Source organism: Thermobia domestica, chromosome 16 (assembly GCF_964235325.1).
Source record: "Thermobia domestica chromosome 16, izTheDome1.hap1.1, whole genome shotgun sequence".
In the NCBI taxonomy this organism is placed as follows: Eukaryota; Metazoa; Arthropoda; class Insecta; order Zygentoma; family Lepismatidae; genus Thermobia; species Thermobia domestica.
The window spans coordinates 173,154,748-173,177,854 of record NC_137469.1 but is presented as its reverse complement, the minus strand read 5'-3'; the positions used below and the strand labels follow the sequence as shown (position 1 = coordinate 173,177,854).

The window sequence follows — 23,107 nt, the reverse complement described above, 5'->3', positions numbered from 1 at the left end:
TTCAAATATTTTAATATTTAAATAACTGACTGTACTTAATTTTTTTTTCATGACGAATATGTTAACTATTATCTTGACTATCATCGATAAAAAAAGTCATTGCTAACTTCTAATTATGCAAACAGGGAGAGTAACAAGATTGAATTTTTAAAATTTCACTTTACCAAAAATGCACTACAAAGTAGAAAATAATTTTTAATCATAAATCTTTTAAGAATTACGTGACTACCAGAATTACAAGAATTATAAATATTGTTTATACATGGAAAATGCAAATTATAATGTTAAAACTATAAACCATACACATATATTGTCATGGTTTGTGTGTGTGTGAAACAATGTCAAATTGATAAAAGGGTAAAGCGATGAAAATTTCGAATAAGAAAGAAAGAAAAACTTTTGTTCTTTTGTATAATATATAGTATCATTAATAGATAAAATCTAGACTGCAGACAGTAAATTTTAAATCGCCACAAAAATCACTACTACTTTCAAAACCTAAAGTAATTCATATATTATACCCAAATAATCTGCCATGTGCATTATTTGGAGGCTCAGAGTGTAAATTTGCTTAGTCAAAACTGAACAGAGTACAGAAAAGTATGCCTAGTTGACTGTTAGGAAGTTTTCTTAAATTCATATTCAAAGACCGAAAAGCAAAAATATACTTTCCATCAGAAAGAAACATGAACCAAAAAGATGACTTTCTTTAAAATTTGGTACTGTAGACATCTGCTACTGCCTCTTAGGTCAACATAATGAAAAAGGCCAAGAAAAATTTATGTGTTTACTCAGGAATTGTTGTAATCTACTTGATAAATAATTAAATTGCATTGTCCAAATTCTTCACTGAAATTTTATCGAAGTCTATTTGTTTCAATTGAGCTGAAGTTATAAACAGCTTGTAGGAATTAAGTCTTTTTAATCTGAACACATAATCACTCCACGAATTCTGGTAACGTTATCTAGCTTGATCATAATTCTACACTGGTGAGAAATTACTTTGGTAGTAACATCTGCAAGACAAAAACTCGTTTCTATAGCAATAAATGTGACCGTAGTTATCGCATTAGTGAAAACATGGTTACATGTGTAAATATGAAGTCTCATATCACTTGGCTTTGCCACATAATGTGATCTGTTATTACGAAAGCAGTTTCTCGCGCTGTATAATTTCAGAGTATAAATTCTCTTGTAGTTTGGGTATGCGTCACGATGGTCCAGTGGCAAACAACGACTGTGATCCCGGAAGCTATATAATGTCTCCAACGCTGGGAAGAGGGAAGATTACCTGGTCATCTTGCAGTCGCAGATATCTCGAGGCTTTCTTAGAGTAAGTAATATTACTTGCGTACAAATATGTATTATTGTAAATATTGTTGTTTGTTATTGTTCCATTAAAAATTAAAACATTTATTTTTTCTGTAATATTTACCCAATATTCTTTCAAAATGCAAGGTGTTCACTCTTATCAAGAGTTCATGGAAGTTGGAATAACTTTTAATAATATTATTAGTTTTGAAGGCTTTCTTCAGTGAATCTAAATCTGCATCAGGTAAGAAGACTAAATCAGCATGAAACAATATTCAAAACAAAAATAAGAGTATACTTTCTAAAACACCAACAGAAATCGAATTGTAATGGTCCAAGGACATTGCATTACTAATAGAAAATATCCCTTAGAAGAAAACATTTTCTCTTCAACAAGAACCTGCACCTGCTATTAACAAGAAATCATTTCATTTCAAGTATAAGAAACCGGTCACCTTCACTTACGTGATTGCATGTGTGCCGCTCATATTCGCCATTGAGGATATAAACGAAGAATTACTCTCATAACTAGTATCGTTTTACAACCTCAGTAGGATCCAATCCAACAACTGTGTAATTAAAGTCATCCGGCTATTCTTACTAGATACTGTCTCCAAGAAGATTTTGAAGACCAATATTCACATTCTCACAAGTGACAATGGAGGAATTTATATCACATTACCAAAATACCCTCCATATCTTTTTAAAGTTTAAAATAGTGCGCTATGAAAAATTTAAATGTGTTATTAGTAAAACAGTAGACCAAAATTATTAACAACATTAGATGTTGAGGAATTAATTTTGACTTTGTGCTCCATTTATCTTTTGCCTTCACTGTTGATAAAATACCCAAGGACTTTCCTAGTTGCCTACTCTTGCGCCGCTCTTACACTATATTATTAGATAAGAAATGGAAACGAGAAATAAGAACAAAGATGGGAACGACAAGAGAAGTTTAGGAAGAGAAAAGCATTAATGAAATCTACGAGTAAAAGTAATGAATGTTCCCTTTTGTCCGACTTCGATCCGACATTTTGTTCTCGAGTTATGACTATTTTTTGCATTTTTCCGACAAATCGTCTGATCATGGAGCCCAAAGGAGGCATTTATGCATCCAGGTTGGTCTATACTTCTTGTCTTGTTTTAATATCAGAAATCACATTTCGAAAACTTTTAATGCTGTATGCATCCTGTATACTGCATCAACTGTAAAAGTAGCAGGCGAGAAAGTAGGACAAATGTCTATTTTCCGGTATCTAGGTAGTTTTGTTATTAGATATGAAATGGAAACGAGAAATAAGCACAAAGATGGAAACGACGAGAGAAGTTTAGGAAGAAGAAAAGCATTTTGTGGATATTTAAAATTGTTCTGCTACCTCCAGAAAGAGTTCAAGAAATGAATGAATTTAGGATACGATCTTCACATCTACATTTGCAAAGGTTTCAACAGTGTGTGAATCATATGTTTCTACAATCTATAATTGAGACATTTAGTAATCACAAGTAAAATTGTAGCACATCTTCAGGACACCAAACAGTAATTAAACCCTTTTCTATCTAATACGGTTTTTCAAGAGAAACTATTTCATCGATTTTGTTCTATACATTACCGTACGCACCTTCGACATGGGTGACCTAGGTTTGGTTTACGGTGGGAACTCAGGTTTTTCGGATTCTATGTTAAGCTGTAGGTCCACGTCGCATATGGCCTCGGGCTCAACGGGACGCTAAGTTTCAAATCAATCTATTAACTGATTTTGTCTTATGAAATATTATAGTGCGCCATGTAATTGTATAGTTTTTCATTTTATTTGAGTTTTGGGTTTCTGAAGAGTGCAAGATCTATTCATCACATCATTAGTTTAACAGTGTAGCGGAACACTAGTCACTGAAGAAAAGACCAAGAAGCCTTGAAACCGTTTGTGTTAAAATTAGCACAAGGATGTTAAGGTAAGATGTATTTGCACTCTCAAATATTTAATATGCATCCTATAACGTCCATCACCAAAGATTTTATGGATATTTAAATAAACAATTGAGAAAATGTTTCATACAGGTTTTTGAACAGTGTTGTACTTTACAACACAGAAACAGAGACATTACGTAAAACCTATATAAAACAACTAGAGTTTTCCGAAGTGTGGAGATTGAAATGAAAAGTTGAATATTTGAATGAAAAGTAGAAGTACTGAAGAAGTATTGGGGAAAGTAAAGGAGAAGATTAGACGCAAGAAAAATAACTGGTTAGTACATTGTCTAAGGAGGAACTGAACTTTGAGGACGTGACAGAAAGTACGGTGAAGGGAAAATCAGGGAAGAAAACAAAAATATACCAAATGATTAATGATTTGAAAAAAACTGTTTTTAGGTTAAGACAAAGAGATTAGCGGGTTTACGATGCATTGAGGCTTCTCCACTTGCGTGGTAATGTACCTCTCAATAATGGCAAAATAATTATGAAGTTTCATACTCTTTTTCAGCACAACTTTTTGATCGGAGTTCGATATTTCGCATAAATACTTAAAGTGTAATATACCCCGAAAAGTTTCATTGTATAAAATATACGACAATAGTTTTATTGTTAAAGGTTACTATTTGACGGAATATATATTTTTTTAGTTTAACGTTGTAACCGGTTCGTTGTCTCTGATCGGGTGGCATTTATTTGTAACCGACCAGGTATCGGGTCGCTGTCCGGGCTGCCATTTATTTGTGACCGACCTGGGATCAGTCTGTCCTCCGTGGTCCTGCCAATAAGGATTCTCCTGAGACCTGGACTTACCTGGGTAGGACGTTGAAGGACCTCTCCAAGAAGGGATTGCAAAATTGTCTCCAAATCGCTCGTCGGTCTCAATGATGAGATTAGCATTAGGCGCCGAGAGGTTCGGATGTCTCGTCTCAAAAATCTCACGGACGATCAGACGGTCTTCCAGACTATAACGCACACAATATCATTCACACATACAACGAAAACACAGTGGGTTAAATGACACTATACTTATTTATTAGAATACTATTAAAAGAAGAACGAAGAGAAGTGATCACAACACTTAACATTATATATATAGAAAATTATAATTGAGATTTTGCTATAAATGCTTCTCTCCCACCATTGACGCACTTGGGGGATTAATACTAGGGGAAAAGTTGTCGGGATAATCCCACGTAGTAATCTAGTTGCTGCTCGAAACAGTCCTGAAGAGTTGAGATAAGTCTTCAGCAAAATAAGTTTCCAAAGTGGAATGCTAATGTTGGAGGGTTCGTTTATAACTTATACGCACAAGGTATGTGAACCTGGGACTTCACTAGTTGGGGATAGCCGTAAGAAAACGTCCTTCACCGCCCAATAGCTTGTGCCCCTTAACACAAAGTCATACTTGAAGCTCGACGCGACGTGCATAGTTACGGCTTCCAAACCTGGAGTCAAACTCCTCGAGCGCAAAGATTCGAGATACAAGCTGCAACGGTTCACTGAAGAATGTTGGCAGTTCATTCTAAAAACCACTCAGTTAATTCACCTGTATGCACATGCAAACAGAATACGGAAAAGAATTTATGTTAATTTTAGTCCACTGGCCACGACGCACGAGACATTGCGATAACTCGGGCGTGTGAAAGTACAGGTAACGAACTGGAAAAGCGGTGAGGCTGGTACGATCAGACGCTTGAACACCTGTTCTGCTCTGGTGTGCTCTAATCTACTGCAATATTTCCATAAACGATTAAAGAAAGCACTTAATTCAGTTCCAAATAACAGTAGAATATATACGGTGCATATTAATAAGTCAGGGAGAAACACTGAAAAGGTTCGTCGCTCACAGAAACGTTCTCACCAAAAAGCAATGTTTTAAATATACATATGATAAAACGATGAAAGACTTCTTTGTTCGATTGCGTGGGAAGAAAAACAGTTCCCATCGAAGAAAGAACTTATTTGCGTCGCAGAATAAAGTATAAATCGAAAAAATAATCACTGTCTTTACGAAATATACAGAGCGTCCACAAAAATACTTCTATAACCTGGTGGCGGTTATAATGTCTTACGATTATGTCCGAGGCTAAGTAGACGGTGATGATGAGACGGATGATAATGGTGAAATGACGAAACTGGGAGAAAAACGAGAGAATTCCGAGAGATCCCACACACTCGGTGCTTGTCCACCAAAAAACCCACATGGTGGGAATTGTGGTCGTGCCAGTGCCCCCTCTGCCGGAAGTGAGCGTTCCACCACTGAGCAAACGCGGCCGCCAATAAATTCTCTTGTATACTGTAAAGTAGATATAAGACAATACACTATGGTAAATAAGTATATAAATTTATGTAAATTGCTGGTGTTGTATTGATTTCAGAACACCGCAATCCCGCTGTCTGTTGGATCATAGTGTTCCTCTGCCGAAGTACGACCATGAACGAGAAGGAAGATTGCCAGGAGAGAGATTCGATGCCGATGTACAATGTAAGTTTATTAGAAATAAAAGACACGAGGGGGAAATACAATCTTTTAAAGTCTGGGATTGCTCTAATCTTACACACCATTCTCATATATAGTATTGTGCAACCTAAGGAATCAAAGTAAGAACAAAATACAACAATATATATGAACAATTTATTTTGTGTTTATATTAAATTATTTTAAGTGAGAAGAAATGTGACAATGGTGAAACATATGTCAGTAGCTTAGTCAGTTCTATTTAATATGCAATCAATAGTACTCTCTATTTTAAATCGGTTAGTAATCTATCATAATTTGATTAGAAGCGTGTAGAGTTTTTCTTATTTATACAATCATTAGCATTAGAATTAGAATTAGATTTCTGGGCTTTCGGCATGCATGACTCCCTCGGCTATCACACTATCCGAGGAAAAGGAAGGAAGAAAGTGGCCTGAGGTTTGAGCGTTAGGTACTATCCCGGCATTTGCCTGATGTAAATGAGGATAACCCAGACAAACTTCACTCAGGATGGCTGGACTGAAAAAGCTTTTGCACTTTTTCGACCGAGTATCCCCACCAGGATTTTGCAATCATGAAAGGAATGTTGTTCAAATGGGTTCCAGAGAGTTTTAATGTGATTAAATTCATGGAAATTTAGTAACTCAACAAATATCACAATTATATAACCTTGAACAAATTTGTTTAATATCGTGACAGACTGAACGTCATCAGATCGTGCCGAGAAACAAATTCCCTAATTTTTACCAGTATCTGTATAATTTTCACGTAAGAATCTCTTCACATTTTTATTCGTTTATGCTTCCATCAATCAAATGAAGATACGAAGAGAAGTTTGGGAAGAAGTGCCTTTAAACATTTGTTTTGAGGGTATGCTTCAGAGATTAAACAATTTGTTAGAAATTTCTCAGTTTAAGGTAGTGAAGAAATTTACTTAAAACATATTACTTTCATGTTGCTTTCCATTTTAAAATAGAAACATAATACACTCATTATGTTTCTAGTTTAAAATGGTAATCAACATCAAAGTTACGTGGTATTGAAAAAAATTCTTTTGTTGCTGAAATTTCCTACTGATAGAGGAAAACCTGCCAAAACTTGTAATCGAATGACTGAATTGGAAGTGGCTTTTACTTTTGTTAGTTCAAGGAAATGTTGGTGGTCCAGTCAGGAACATTCAGCAATCAAAAATAAATGCTTTACTGATAGCAGGAAGGAATTTTAGCCTGGACTGTGATAGTGTAGTACACAAAACAAATTTCTGCCAGCCAAACGCGGATTCAAAGGGGGGGGGGGGTGCTATAGGAACTATAGCCACCATCCCTTGACGCTCAGGTATACACTGGATAAAATGGGCTTCAATCCTGCTTTAAACTGGATAAATCTGCAAACTATGGTTTAATCCCTCCCTTGCTTATATCCTGAATCCGCCACTGCTGCCAGCAGCAGCAGAAAGTGTTGCCAAGATTAATAATAATAAATAAAAAAAATAAAAAGTACAATACTACAACGTACCAAAGCGTGATTTATAGAATATTCAGAAGATAAAAATAGGGATTTTCTGAGGACTCAATAGTATATCTTATCAATAGTTGTTTGAATTGCTTGTTCTGAAATGCGACAGTGAACTATCATTTATTTTTGTTCTCCCTTTTGTGATAGACGTAGTGCATTTACCTGTCGTTAGCAACATTAGATAATAGTCACCGAATAATATTCCTACTTCAAAGAGAAGGAACCAATACATCACCCAAGGTTGCTACGTGAACTCCATGAGAGACTGAAAGAACTATGTACAACAGATCAGCACATATGATGTTTGCTTAAGTTATGTTCTTTGGAGAGTGCCAAGGAATCGAATGACTTATCGTTGCAATGGCCGACGAGAGCCAAACATTAATGGAAAACAGGCGTTAATAGAAAGTAGTGCAATGAGACAAAACATGGTATCTTTGTTGCGGGAGAAATTTATGAATTTCTCTCTACTATACAAAAAACGGATAGAAGAAGGATTGTTCATAACGCAACATACAGATAATAATGACGATAGTGATTAATACGTTTCAAGCACAAGTCTCTCAAAGTCAGGCTTGCCAAATTAACCTGAAGGAAAGCCCAGAGACCAGCGCATTTGTGTTAATTGGGAATACAAATTTGAAACTGAAGAATTTTGCATGTTATTACCACGTTGCACTTATAACCTCTAACAGTAACTGACACTATCATTACTACTCATTAAAGGTACAAATCAAAATACCATAAAACAATGATAACACACTCCTATATATATACGAGAGAGACATGGCTCCTTGCTGCCTCAAAAAGGTGGACCGTTTATGGATATCTGGACAAGTATTTTTCTTCAGGTTCATATAAACAAATATTCCGCACAAATTCTGTGGACATTTAGTTTCTATCTAATCATAAAACTTTCATTTCACAGAACACTCATTACTGACTCGCGTAGCGACTTCGTATGAAGTGTTAGTATTACAGATTTCTAAACAGAAAATTTATTTTCACCATTTTAAGTTTCATCCAGTGCTCTGCCAAATTAAATGAAAATAGCGTTGATGTCGCGCGATAATACAGGTGCAACATTGAAAACAATTCAAACCTATAATCTTTCGTTACAATAAAATTCCTTCTAAATAACTAATAACAAATAAATACTACACAAATCAAAATGGCAGAGCTATTTAATTATGGGCAGTTTAACATTTAAGCCTGTAAATTTACTTCAATTGCTCGTAGACCCACAGAATGTATTTCGAACCCGGCTTTAGTAGAGAGAATGACAACCCTACTCTGAAAGTAGCATGTAGAACATGCAAGTTCTAAAGCACTAAAACCAATAATCTAACTTGCTCAGATACGAAATAAGCCCGAAAACTCTATCTGATAAGATTATTTTATATACGCGTACTTGATTCCTACATATTGCGCAATGCAGACAAATTCTGGACATCACAAGCATACGCAGATAAGAAACTGAGTACAGTTACGTACTATGTATTGTGCTCATTCACTCCACAGAATGCGCGTACTCATACCTACAAATTACTTACAATACTTCAATACGTACTTAATAAATGAAACCGTGCTACTTTACACACACCTACATTATTCCCAGCGGAATCCATAAGCAACAATTTCCTAGAACTTCTTGTTTGTGTGTGTGCATAAGATATTTGCAACTCAGATTTTCAATTAAGTTCGCTCCGAAATTATCTTCTCTTACGTCGTAATAAACAGCTGAAATATATTTACTTAAAGTATATTTTACACATACACTTTTTTATTTACTTAAAGTATATTTTTTTTTTTATTTTACATGTTTTTTCAAAACATTACAGAACTAAATGTTTTGCTCAAATCTTTATCCTTCTTAGGAAGAAGTGTCTTGGAATCGTTTTACATCAGGTAAAAAAGGTCCAACTTTAAATTTAAATAAAGGTTGCTTAGACAATGATGGAACAGTATCATCAAATAAAAAGTACGTGTTACCTCACTAAACTTTTTCGCTCCAATTTCTTAGACTAATTCATGTTATGCTGCAGTAATTACCGAATCATTTATTTGTGAAATACGAACAAAATTATGTTTTCGGGAAACTTTGTTCAAAGAAAAATATGCTCCAAAAGTAAACTACTGTTTGTGGACTTCTTTCAATGAGAAATTACTTGTGCCTATATTAGGGTTATTTGACTTGCGCGACAATATAGAGTTGCTGATGAAATAAAATCAAAATAGCATTTTTTTTTATTAGAAAAATGAGTTAGGCAATATTATCAATTATTTATGAAACTTGAATAAATTCGCCTGAGTCCTTTCTGAGAAAATCTGGCTTCCCCAAGAGTAAGCTACCTCATGTGAATTCTTTTTAAGGACTATTGAATTATGTCATATTATCAAGTTACTAATTAAACATTTATTTATGAAATATAAAGAAAATCATCTGTCATTTTTGATCAAATTACCCTTTGAGCAAAAAACTTAACCCTATGAATGAACCATTCCTTGTTGATGTTTTTCAGGACGAATGAATATTATCGGGTTATTATTAAAAGATGTATTCATGAAATATGAACAAAATCGCCTGAGCCCGTTTTAGGAAAATCGTCCGAAAAAAAACTCATCTCCAAGAACGAACTACCTTTTGTAGATTTTATCAGGAGCTATACTATATTGTTATGTTATGAATGAAACATTTATTTGCAAAATTTGAAGGGAATTGCTATAGTCGTTTTTCAGAAAATTGCCCAAGTAAAACTCATCCCAAGAATAAACTACAATTTCACGATTTTCCTACAAAACGATTTATACCATGTTATAGGGTTGTAAATGAAACATGTATTTATGAAATATGAACATCGTTACAGTCGTTTCCAAGAAAATAGCAAATTTTGATTTTTATCCTTCAGTAAAGTACCTTTAGTTTTGAGGATAGGAAGAAAATTCGAAAAACGCCCCTTGAGAACCTTTAAAAACCTCAAGTTTAAAATTTAGAATAAATATGTTGAAAGTTAAAAACTTTCTTTCAGCTTTATGTTTTTAATAAATTTAGCGTAATATAGCTGTAGTGTAGTATAATTTTTGCCTTTTCCATGTTATTTTTTATGAATATCCATTTTTTTTTTACCCTGTACAATTTTGGCACTACCACTTCATATAGACACTAGCCGCCACTGTCTTTAAATCGGCACGAACGGACAGACACACATCCAACAGCCTTTTTTCGGTACATAAGGGCCTTGAAATGTGCAAATTCGTTAAAATCTTGATAGCTATACTTTCCACGATCACTTTTTTTCTATCATTTGAAAGTAAAAATCATAATAAATTTTAATGGATTTTTATTTGTCAAAATCAAACCTGTACAATTATGTCTAATTTTCATTTCTACAGTCATTTTCATTTTCGTATACATTTCAGGGCTAAAAGTTACAAAATTCAAAACTTTAATGTTTTCGACAAGCTTTGATGATTCCCCAAAAATCTTGCTATATCTGCAGTTTGGTCTGGGAATAAACTGAACATAAACGGTTACGATAGAAGATTGTTTTCAGTAGTTCAGCTGACACATTTAACGTGTTTAGGTAAATAGACAAAGAACTTGAATCTAAATAGACAAAAGCGATCAATGAAAATCTTACAGAACAATCAACGGAATTGTGTTTCTACTAATAATTTTTAATATTCTGAAACACATATATAATATTTTTCAATAAATGTACCTTAAGTCATAACCAACTTCTGAAAGAATAGGTCATTCGTAATAAACTTTGAAAGATATATTTACTATATATATATTTTAATATTCTTCTATTTATTTTGCAGGTCTTTTAAAATACGGACGAGGTAGTTATCATGCTCCACAACAACCGTTAGATGATGTATGTCGAGACTTGCATTGCAGAAGAGATACCTTGAAGAACAGCGTCACATGGACTTCTCACCCTGCCCTGGAGGGAACTTATTGTGGTTCTGGAATGGTAATATTATATTGATGTATAGTTCTAGTTAATTGGGTGGAAAAGAAAAGAGACAATGTTTGAAATATGTATCTATCTATCTATATCTATCTATATCTATCTATCTATCTATCTATATCTATATATATATATATATATATATATATATATATATATATATATATATATATTCTATTATATGAAACTTAACATGTATTATCATTTCTTGATACTTCCGTTATTTTGACTTACGAATTAACCCTCTTAACCCCTTCATTATGTGTGCTCTTCTTTCAGTTCTCCTGTCTTCCTTCCATTGCATTCTAGTACATTTTTCACTTCTCTTTACAGTATTTTTATCAATTCCTGTTTCTCTCTTTAATTATCTTCAATATTATGGATATTATATTCAGTGTTCTTTCATATTTTCCCCAGCATTTTCTTCAAATTCCTTATTCTCAACATTTTATGCTTATTTTCCACTTTACCCATCTAATTTTCTTCATTCTCTTTCATTCCCAATTTCGAATTCTCTAGTCTTTTTTAAATCACTTTTACATATTATCCGTTTCTTTAGTCGACCAAAATAATATGTATATCTGAAATATAATAATAGTATTAATATCTTTGTTATATTTTATTTTAGTTTTTTTAACATATATGAGCCATATGTCATTTGGTCAATGTTCAAATAAATTTTTGGTATACTCTGTACTTTGAATGTTTCCAAAGATTTACAATTCATAGATCTTTCAGACCTTTTGTTTAAAGTAATATTGAAGCTTCATTAAAAACACAAATTATGAATTCTGTCGATATTATCCGTATCCTATTAATACATTATTAAGTAATACTTCCTTATTTGATAATGCTAAGTATATGTGATTAGGCATTACAGTAAACAGAGGGACATATTTTGTAAATTACGAACACTAAATAATTTAACATTAATTGTTTCCATATTTTCAAAGCTAACAAACTTAATCTTCGTCTGATGTTTTAGTTTAAACGTAGCATTTAATAACCAGAAATAATTTGCAATATTAATCACATTCAGATGTGTAAAGTATTATTGAGTAACAACAAAAATATTTTCTGAGCCGAAGCACTGCTTAGATAATTTCAAAAATCTCATAAAATATAGGAGGGATTCATGCATCGTTTCAGACTTTCAGATACCTGAAATAATATTAATATAATTTCAGGATAAATGATGGAATTATTAATTAAAATTAGATTAACATTCATTAAAATTAAATCGCCATGCTCGCATCTGCTTCCCACATTTGTCTGGGATATGTGCAAAGTCAGAGAACAACTCCATAACTTTGAAATCCACTCATACCTCTATTCAAAGATGCTAGGTGCAATGGAATCATCCTTTGGTTCTTATCACAGAATTGTAATCAGTATTTGATGTATTAACAGATAATCCTTCTCCTAAAGCTCAAAGATTCCGTTAAAATAGTAGCTTTAACAAAATATATGTAATTTTCTCTACGATATGTTATTCTGTTCTTTTTAGGTGTTATTCTCTTTCTGTATTGTTCCTTATTAACGACAAAAGATTCTGAACAAAGCACTGTCTTGACTCTACCTGCCTATCTATTTTCAAAATTATGTAAACTGTTAACCAGAAATCTTTTGATAATGTTTAAACAGCCGGTTGACATGGTCGAATGGTTTAAGCCTGTAAACACAGCCAATAGTTGCCTATCACGTGTTTGAATCATGAATTGGCTTTTCACCATTCATTTTATTATCATTGTTCATTTCTCATCGTCTTTCTTAGCCTGTAGAGCTGTCTCATTATGGTTTTAGGTTATTAATGGCACAAGTTATTATATAAAATGTGGACTGTAATTACTTTAAATAGAGTTACACTTTGCTTCGACTATACATAAAACACTCAGTCCCACTGCAAGTCCTTGCATACCACCATCAAAGCTTTCACCTTACTTCTTTTCAATGTTACCAAGTGCTGTGCTGAAATATAACTAACTCAAACAGAAAATCTGCTAAATTACATAAAACCCAACAAGGGTAGAACTTACAAAAATAAATCTATAAAAAGTATTTATATAGAGAGAGGATTAAACTTACAAAGAAATTGACCAATAGTACATAAGCAGCAAAATTATACAAATGTGTCACTCATATATGAAAGTTAATTGATATACTGAATAGAGAGGATGGTACACTATGGGTTGTTACGAATATTAATCGTCAATCAACATAAATTTATATAATAAAAACAAGCACTGGTTAGAGTACATAGATCAATATAAGATTGCTGGAATGAGGTTGCTCTGCGCAATTATCCGACTTGTCAATGCCTAAAGATGTCCGTGCCAGTAAAAGAGGACATCTCGTCAGTATTGTTTAAAAGTCTTAATAATTTCATCTCATTTTATTAAAAATAATTAATAATAGAGACATTTGCATGTTAATTCTTAATTGAGTGCCTGAGAGTGAGAAGGAGCTATGCCATACAACCTGAAATTTTGATGTAGATACAGTTCCTGTTGGTGCTGCTAACAATTTTTCCAATTAACCTGTTGATATTCGATGACAAATAAGCCATTGCCCAATAACAATAACCATACGTTATGCATTTTGTACTTAATCTAATAAATCTTCATTTTTCTCAAAACTATCTGTTTGTGGCATAGCCCCTTCTCACTCTCAAGCGCTCAATTCTTAAAAATTAACAAAGTTTATTTCTGTTGATATTTCACTTCCATAAAACAGTCTGTAAGTGTAGCTAATGCTGTAAGTTTCTTCTAAAATAATTTCTGTTAATGTAAGCATTTTATAATTGTATGTTTTAATGTTAACACACACACGCGTTTTATCAAACAGCGTGATGTAAGTTATGTTAAGTTTTAAGTGATGACTTGATGTTCAATCTTAAGAAAGTATTGTTTAATTAAAATTTCTTCAAAAAATCTCATACGCACATGTATAATCTCAACCCAAATTTTAAAAACCACAAGCTGCAATATAAGAACTTTTGTTGTATAAATACTTCAGTTTACTTCGTTGTAGGGGCCAAAAATAAGCATTAAAACAAAGTCACAGAAAGTCAAAAAGTGAGAAGGTAAAGCAGTCATAGGACCAAAAACAGCACATTCACAAGTTCTTCAAATAGACTAAACGTGTACATTAAAAGTATCTGTTCGCCGCTTGTGGTTTACTTCCAAAGTTTAAACAGCATCATTATCTACTTAAGGTACAAACAAGTTAACGTTTCCTCTTGTAGTCTAAAAAAATGTCAGTCACTCTAAAATAACATAACATATATCAGCTACACAAACATACACATATACACAATAAAAGTAAAATAATATACATGTTAAATAACTTCAATTGTGTTTCTATTTTACACACACAGTTCTGTTTTGCTGTCCCAAAACAGTGGTAAAATTCCCTATTAATGCTTTATTTATAACCCTCTAGCGAGTAGCACATTTAAGTAGGTATTTTCTACATTAAAATATAGCTTAAGCTAATGTTATCAACCTAAAATTACTCCGACTGCTCTACATTAAATAAAACCACATTAAAATTTCAATTTAAAAATTAAAAAAAAAAAAAAAAAAATGTTAACAATATGTATGCCTAGGCAAAGTGGGAAATAATATTTAGTAACTTATAACTTATGTCACGGTAATTCAAAATGTTATATTTAAATAATACCAGTAATTCTTTAAAACATTTAATATATATTTTATTATTACCTAGTCTATTCAATCCTGATTTATCTCAACCGAATTCTAAGTTAATATATAGCATTGAGCTAAGTTGTTAATCTCACAAAGAGCTATCCTAAGTAAAGTGGGTTTTATTGTCTTTGGCAGTGGTGTCGTAGCGGTCGATGTATTACTCGTGGGCTGTCAGCCCTGCAGGCAGGCTACGCACCAAATCAACGCATTGATGGAGGCTGGAGTGAGTGGACTCCCTTCTCAGAGTGTGCTTCAGGATGTCTCTATGGATTAGATGGTAGTCTTTCTTCAGGAAGCACTGGAATCATGGTCTCTTCTCGACGATGCAATAAACCTAGGTAATTAATTACGCATTTTCTTAGTCAATCTATACAAAGAAAATCTTTTAAATTACTTTATATTTAGAATTAGCGTCAATTAACTGCTTCACTGAGTTAAAGTGAGAAAAATTAATAATATGTTCCGTTAGTCAAGCACTTTTTACTAGTACTGAAGCGCTCTCTATATCGGTCATTTTCGATCATTTATATATTTATATATATATATATATATATATACATTTCTTCTTCCCCAAGTTGCGGGGCTGAATTTGAATTTAAATGACATCGGAAGTGTCATTGTTTATCTCAGCGACCCCGAAAAGTATGAATTCCACACTGATATTGGTCATTTTGATTATATATACACCCTCCTAAAATTTTTGAGGGACTCAATTTAGATTTAAATGGCATCAGAAGTGTCACTGTTCATTCAGCGCCCTCAAAAACTATAGATTCGACACTAATATCGGTCATTTTCGATCATTTGTAAATGTCTTTCTCCTCCTTTAAGTTACATCGTCAAAGTGATATGACAAAAATAATCTAATGTTTCAACTTAATCTACGTTGAATATTTGGTCGAGATCGGTCGGGTGGTTCAAGAGTTATTAAGGTTTGTTTATTTTTATATATCTCCCCTTCTTACCTCCTCCCCTAAGTTCTATCGTCAAAATGAATAGATAAATACCATCTCAGGCCCGAACCTCATCTATGTTGAAAATTTGATCGAGATCGGTCGGGTGGTTCAAGGATTATTAAGTCACAAACACATAATCACTTTCATTTTCATTTATATAGATATTGAAAGTGTTGATTCTATAGGACAGTGGTCTTCAACCTTTTTCGTGTGGCGGGCCATTTTCATATTCATAAAAGACTGCCGGGTCGCACGGTTCCGGTCAAGTCCAGTCAATATATATATATATATTCAGTAATAAAAAATACTGCTTGTTTTTTCACATTAAACATAAATGCAAATTGATAAGTATTGACAAGTAGAAAGTTCAATTGCAAATCGTAAATTACTCGTAACAGTTGAACCGAACAGTGTAAAATTTTTCTAAATTATTAATTATTATAATAATATATAAGAAAGAAATATAGTTAAACTTTTTCTAACTAAAAATTATTTTTCCAAAAAGTTATTTGTATTTTCAGTGAGAACATTGAGGTTGATTTTTTCTTTACTAACATATCAATATTTGTCATACATTTACTACTCTTTTTTTTCAGACAACGTAAATGCAGATTGACAAGTTGAAAGCTCACACACAAATTGTATATTTCTTGCAACAACAGAAACTATATCAAATTTTAAATTATTAATTATTGTACATCTAACATAGGAAACAAGCATAATGAAACTTTTTCATGCCAAACTAAAAATAATTTCTCCACTCACACACACATACACAAATTGTCATTTTTACAATCAGTGAGAACTCTGTGATTGCATGTTTTGTTGTTTGAAGTATTACTGTCCGGGGGAAAGGAGAGATCATTGGCTCGTTCCAGTCAATTCCTGACTACAGGTACTTAAAGTTTTTTTTTTCTTTTGGTTTGGATACAGTTACTATTAATGCGGAAATGGAATTTACGGCCTTGTACTTCTAAAAATGGAAACAATAAGAAAGGGGGAATATAATTATGTGGCAGAATTGTCTGGAAAAAGTTAAAATCATAGCTAGGTCCTCCTTTGTATTTCAATTTTAAACATAAGGTGGTCGGTTTTTAAAAGTACAACGGTGTAAATCCAGTTTTCGCATCATAAGGAAATATATTTAAGAGAACAAGCCAAACTTGAACTATCCTGTTATCAGGAATTGACTGGAACGAACCAAGGTTCTGCTCTTCCTCCAGACAGTATACCTCAAATAATGTACAGAATGGAAATATGTGGCCCGGCAAGATTCATAATAATTCAAAAATTTATCATTTCTCTCTTACCAGTTTCTCCTAAACGGAAGAAGGTCATGAAATGTAACTTATCATGATTACAGGTAATATTTTAGTGAGCCGCGGGTTGAAGACCCCTGTCCTAGGATGAGAGTTTTACACAATACGCATGAAACAAACAGCAATAAACGGGATCATCTAACCTGGGTATTAAAATGAATGGTTGAGCATGTTTTCCTTACTTCCATGCATTTTCCATTTTTATCACTTCTTACCATATCATTATTATTATTATTATTACTGCATTTATTTTAATAATGGCAATAGAGAAAGCTGCAGAAATTCGAGTCTTTTCTGTCAATCAAAAATAATAGGTCATCGAACAAAATAATGCATATATGATATCATATTAATACCTTAAACTCATAAGAAATGTTTTTTTCAATTTTGACTCCAAAGACTCGGTACTTTTTAGACAACCTAATATCATCTTAATATCATGGGTGACTTCAATCTTCCCAACGAAGCTCCACTATTTTCTGCTGAGTTGTTAAATGAACTTTCGGTCTTGCTTATGATGCAACAGAATGACCTTTTTTTTTTTTCTTTTTTTTTCGCTATAACTCACCGTTTTTTGTTGCGTTTGGCATTCAAGACTTCCAGCTGAAGGTAGTATTTGTCAGAATTGATTGATATCATCGTTGAATTTCTCGATCCAACTTCTACATGTACGGCCAAATACTGCTCCCTCTCCAAACACAACACACAAAGATTTAATGACATCCCTGCTGGAACTCACAATACTCAGTGACGCAGATGAACTCTATCTACAGACATCTTTTAGGATCACAGATCCTGTAAGAATTGTAGAGAAAGAATCAGTTATCATTCCTAAAATCATTCAGTATTCATACAATAAAAATATATAATGTATGATATTAATACAGAAATTATTAATGTGTAGAAGGGAATAGATTTGACTGGAGCAAAAACGAACAGAACGTTCCAGTAAACCTGGTAGTACTATTTTGATTTTTTAATATACCTAGGTACATTAAAATGACAGTTCTATTGCTCTTCAAGTAGGTAGGTACAAAATCAAAGACTTCCTATTGTCATGTTTTCGAAACAGAAAAGCACCTTTTATGCAAACAATATAGAACTATTAATTATTTCGCTACAGAGAGAATTACTAATTCTGTTGTAGATTTGGTCAAGTATATGCGCGCTGTACTTTCAGCAATCGCAGAAATTAAATATATTTAAGCTTGTAAATACATTCTTGCTCTAAGTTTTCTTTTTCACCATAATTAAAAGTTCAGCAAGTGGACAGATCAAATTCAGACAGATCGCTTGCGTAATTTTGTGCATATTACGAACATTTTGTAGGTCGTTCTAAACAAATAGTTCTGTTATAGGTGAGTGCTAGTAAAACGTACTTCATATAAAAGGGTAGAAGATCCTTCATAAAAAGAACCTAATTGCTAATTTATTATTAAGGCGGTTGAAATTTCTTAAGGGCGTATCTGCAGGCAAATATGCTATCAAAATGTTTTTTAAGGGTGATATGATTGGATATTTTATCTTATTTTTTTGAAATTGTCTAGCAAGTTTAGTGACTAGATATTTTTTTCTTTTTGAATATTATTCAAATCTAGTCAGTGAAGAGTTTCTCCCTTTCTTTTGCAAAACAGCAATAAAATTATTTGATATAACATGAACATATGAAAGGACTAAGTGAGATATTATCAATAGATTTACAAATGGGAATAATATGTGCAAAAATATAACTATGCTATGAAGCTTATGATTAGACATGAGTCTAGAGGAATAGATGTAAAAGTTGCTACAAACTTTAGCGTGTCTAATTTTAAATTTTCATTGTATTATTTTTTTTCTTCCCAGTTTTATATTAACTTTTCGTATATTCACATTTTCAGTTTTATATTATTATTATTATTAATAATGTACTTTCATATTACAATAACGGCAAAGATTAATAAGAAAAATAGGATTTACCTTCTGTTCTGAGCTGACTCGGATCTTATCAACGATTATTGTGTGTGTTTTGTTAATTCACTAAATAGTACATGTGTAATAGCAAATAGTGCAATAGTAGATAAATATATGGTAAAAATTGCTCAATTGATGTATATGAATGATGTAATGTGTATTATTAGAAGCTGACTATGAACAGATGTTGCAGTAGTAATAATAGATTGATAGGTTATCATCAGCTGTTGCAAGATGAATTGTATCTAGCAATTTGAAATATTGAGTCAGAAGACGTGAATTTGTATGTTCTTTTCCTGAATTTATTCCAGACATATGAGGAAAATCATTCTATTGTATAGGAAACGAGTAGGAATGAGATAGTTCAATATTTCATTTCTTGCTTTTTTTGATTTTAACGTACTGAGGGTAAGGGAGACAGTGATGATGATAATAAATGAAATAGTAGAATAAAGAAAGTAGGAGAAAGCGAGAAAACCCACATACACCGTATTTGTCTACCGCAAAGCTCATTTTAGGTACTTAAATGTGATGAGTTATTCGGAGGCATGTTCAAGTAATATTAAATGCTTTAAAATTTATCTAGTGCTTAATTCTGGCTATCCATATGAGAGAATGCACACATAAAAATGTATATGCATGTAGTATGGTGAGAAGTTCCAAAGTTGTACTTGTTAAAACTTTTTAGCAGATTTGTCGTTGGTTTGTTCTGTCAAGACGAGATTTCCGTATCATAGTGTGCGTGAATAATAAGGAATATTTATTTTATTGTTTTGACTAGATATTCCTTCAATAAGAATATTTAGTAAAATAGCATTATAATGTACTTTATTTGTATGTCGTTTTGAAAGAAAGAGCTTTGTGTTTTCTTGCCATTGATAGTTAGGCACAAAAGATTGCATCATCGGACAAATTGGTCAGGTGCGTCTTTCAAGAAGGTATATATAGTACGATGATCTGCCTACATGTTACAGTGATAATATATTAGCAAAGAGAACAAAGTTTGTGTTATCCGGTAACTAGGAAATCTGTCCTGGAAAGAACGTATAGGAACGGTGACAAGACTGATCTTTGGGCTACACCACAATAAGGAAGAAATGGAGAGATAGAGTATCATTTACTTCAATATAAGCTATTTGTGATGAAATTGTGGATCTATCTGATATGTTCTACACGAAGTTAAAATATATGAAGTTTGTACATTAGTCTCTCTTAATAGATGTTTTAGGTGTCTTTTCTGTGTCTAATATTTTTGTTACAATGATTGTAATAGTTGTAACTAGCCACTCACTGAAAACTGGAGCCGTACTTGATTTAGTTGATAGAAGATCATAATTGCTGAAATAAAGTGGAAGCTGTATTGGATCAGTGTGAATCCATCTTGATAGGGCTTTTATTCGGCTACGAAAATAGCAAGACTTTTGACGGCTACCACTCTGGAACGTAATGTTCTGTTTGAATAATATATGTGTTGTATAGTGTATATTAGTTCCAAATATATAGCTATATTCGTCCAATAGCAATACAGACTAATACATAAGTAATACGTAAAGTGCTATCATGTCTTCGTATATATTACAATATTGCGCGAAGGACTCATACTATAAAAATGAATTACCTTGTTTCCTGATATCCCGCTTATGAATCATATTTTGAATTTTCGGTGTCTTTCTGCTGTTAACTTATTGCAGTGATTTGAAAAAGAAAAAGAGTTTTCTCTTTCTATGCAACAGTATAACGTGAAACTGTAACTATGCAACAGTATGTTTAGAGAATCAAAATACGATTGTTAATGAAATGAAATGAAATCTTTGAGTTTTACGTCCCACAGCTATGCCAGCTAGGCTAAAGGAGACGGTGATGATGAGTAATGAATGAAATGGTGGAATGAAGAAGGCTTGTGTATAGCCCGCTCCCCCCAGTTCTTTGTCACCGGAACTGGAAGAGTCACTACTACTGCTACAACTAGTTATATCAAGAACAGAACCCAACCAACCCCTGCGTGGCTTCTAACCCGTTTCTACTACTACTACTACTATTGCTATTAACTACCACTACTACTACTACTGCTACTAACTACTATTACTACTTATACTAAAGCTTCCTTACCGCAAGATTTACATCTTAAATCTTTATAACATGCGATTCCGATTCATTATGAACTACTATGAATCGTTAGAATCACTATGATTCGTTAAAAATCACTGGGGGGAGCGGGCTATACTCAACCCATGAAGAAAAGTGGGAGGAAACGGGAGAACCCCGAGAAAACCCACGAGCACGGTGTTTGTCCACCACAAAGTTCACTTGGCGGGGGCTGGGATCGAACCCGGGACCCCAAGCACCAGAGATGAACGCTGTACCACTGATCCACCGCGGCCCCAAATACGATTGTGTTGGTAATTTTACAATTTATGGTTTCCATATTTGTATTATATTTTTATCGTTCATTACTTACGTCTTATGCATATTACTGTAAAATACTGTAAAATATTTACAGTAAATTTACTGTAAAATATTTGTTAAGCTAGTTACACCTCAGTTAATCTACTTTCTTATCTACTGTCTTCTACACTGTTTACAGTGTTGCCAAATCGCATACACCACAATACTACGTTGTTTTTCTTGTAAATATCACTTCTTGCATTTTTATCTCCACAATATAAAAGTAATATGAAATGAAAATTCACATCATGCACCGTATAAGGGCGATCTGTAAAGAAAGAAGAATAAACTCAGCATATTCTATTCCTAAGAATTCGTATGATACTCCGTGGCCTAGCTTATTCGCATTCATTCTTTTGTCTTTTTTTCTTTGCTCCAGATATATTCCTACAGAATTTGGTTTTGAGCTTTCTCAATTTGTGTTCCTCCCTCCAAATTAACTTCTTCATTTATACAGCACAGTAAACAAAATTATGTCTGTATATATTCCCACTTTTAATCCCTAAAATATTAGACGGTGGAGACCGCGATGCCTCAATGGTAGAACTTCCACCACTGGTAAGTGGATCCCTGGCTTGATCCCAGTTCGCGCCAAGTGTGCTTTGTGGTGGACAAACAAATGTGCGTGGGTTTTCGAGAGATTCTTCCGTTTCCTTTCACTTTCTTTATTCCGCCATTACATTCATTCTCATCACCAGCGTCTCCTTTAGCCTATATGGCATAACTGAGGGACGTAAAACTGGAAAAATTAGTTTCATTTCATTTCATTTAGACATTGTCAAGAAAAAAAAACTAACTTCTGGTGAATTATCATGATATCTGCTTTTGGTCTTGTTGGTATAAAAAATAGTTGGAACTACCTACAAGTTCAGTTGAACAATAATAACAATTATTATTATTTTAAATAACGATTACGTATTACTTTACAATTTAAAGCTAACTGATAACATACAACTAAGATTCTGAGTAACATTTTCCTTGTCTCTTTCTTCTGTTTGGAATCTGTTAATAAAACTGTACCAATACACAGTGTATGAGTGTTTAACAGTGAAATTACAATTTGCTTTCTACAGACCAGAAAATGGTGGACGTCAGTGCCAGGGTCATGATAGAAGATATCGTACGTGTAATGCTGTTCAGGTAAGATCATTCTTTGAAATTGTAATAGAAGTTAATAAAATCATTTAGCTAATTACCGTAACTTCGATTTGTCAAATTCTAAGTATTTGTAAACACTTTTGTATCAAGTTATTTAGTTTTTCGTTTTGAAAATATATATTTTACATCGAATCGACAAATAACAATACAAGAAAAACACAGCTCATAACCACCATTTGTAGTTAGATTTGACAAGTAAGGTAGATACTTTATTTAGATTATACCACATTTGTGACTACATTAATTCGCCATTCTGGCGAATTAATAGTTTCAAAGTTAAAATAAATCAATAAAAAAAACTCTTAAGGCTGCGGT

General features: G+C 33.0%; 1 protein-coding gene across 1 annotated transcript in view; it reads left to right on the top strand.

Moving 5' to 3' along the window:
- The window catches only part of LOC145673507 (A disintegrin and metalloproteinase with thrombospondin motifs adt-1-like), a 334,494-nt gene that overhangs the window by 257,770 nt on the left and 53,617 nt on the right, over positions 1-23,107 (top strand). The window contains exons 7-11 of the mRNA XM_081743275.1: positions 1,199-1,333; positions 5,662-5,768; positions 11,103-11,257; positions 15,097-15,299; positions 22,708-22,774. Of these exons, the coding sequence (XP_081599401.1) occupies positions 1,199-1,333; positions 5,662-5,768; positions 11,103-11,257; positions 15,097-15,299; positions 22,708-22,774 (667 nt within the window). The remainder of the gene's footprint in view (positions 1-1,198; positions 1,334-5,661; positions 5,769-11,102; positions 11,258-15,096; positions 15,300-22,707; positions 22,775-23,107) is intronic.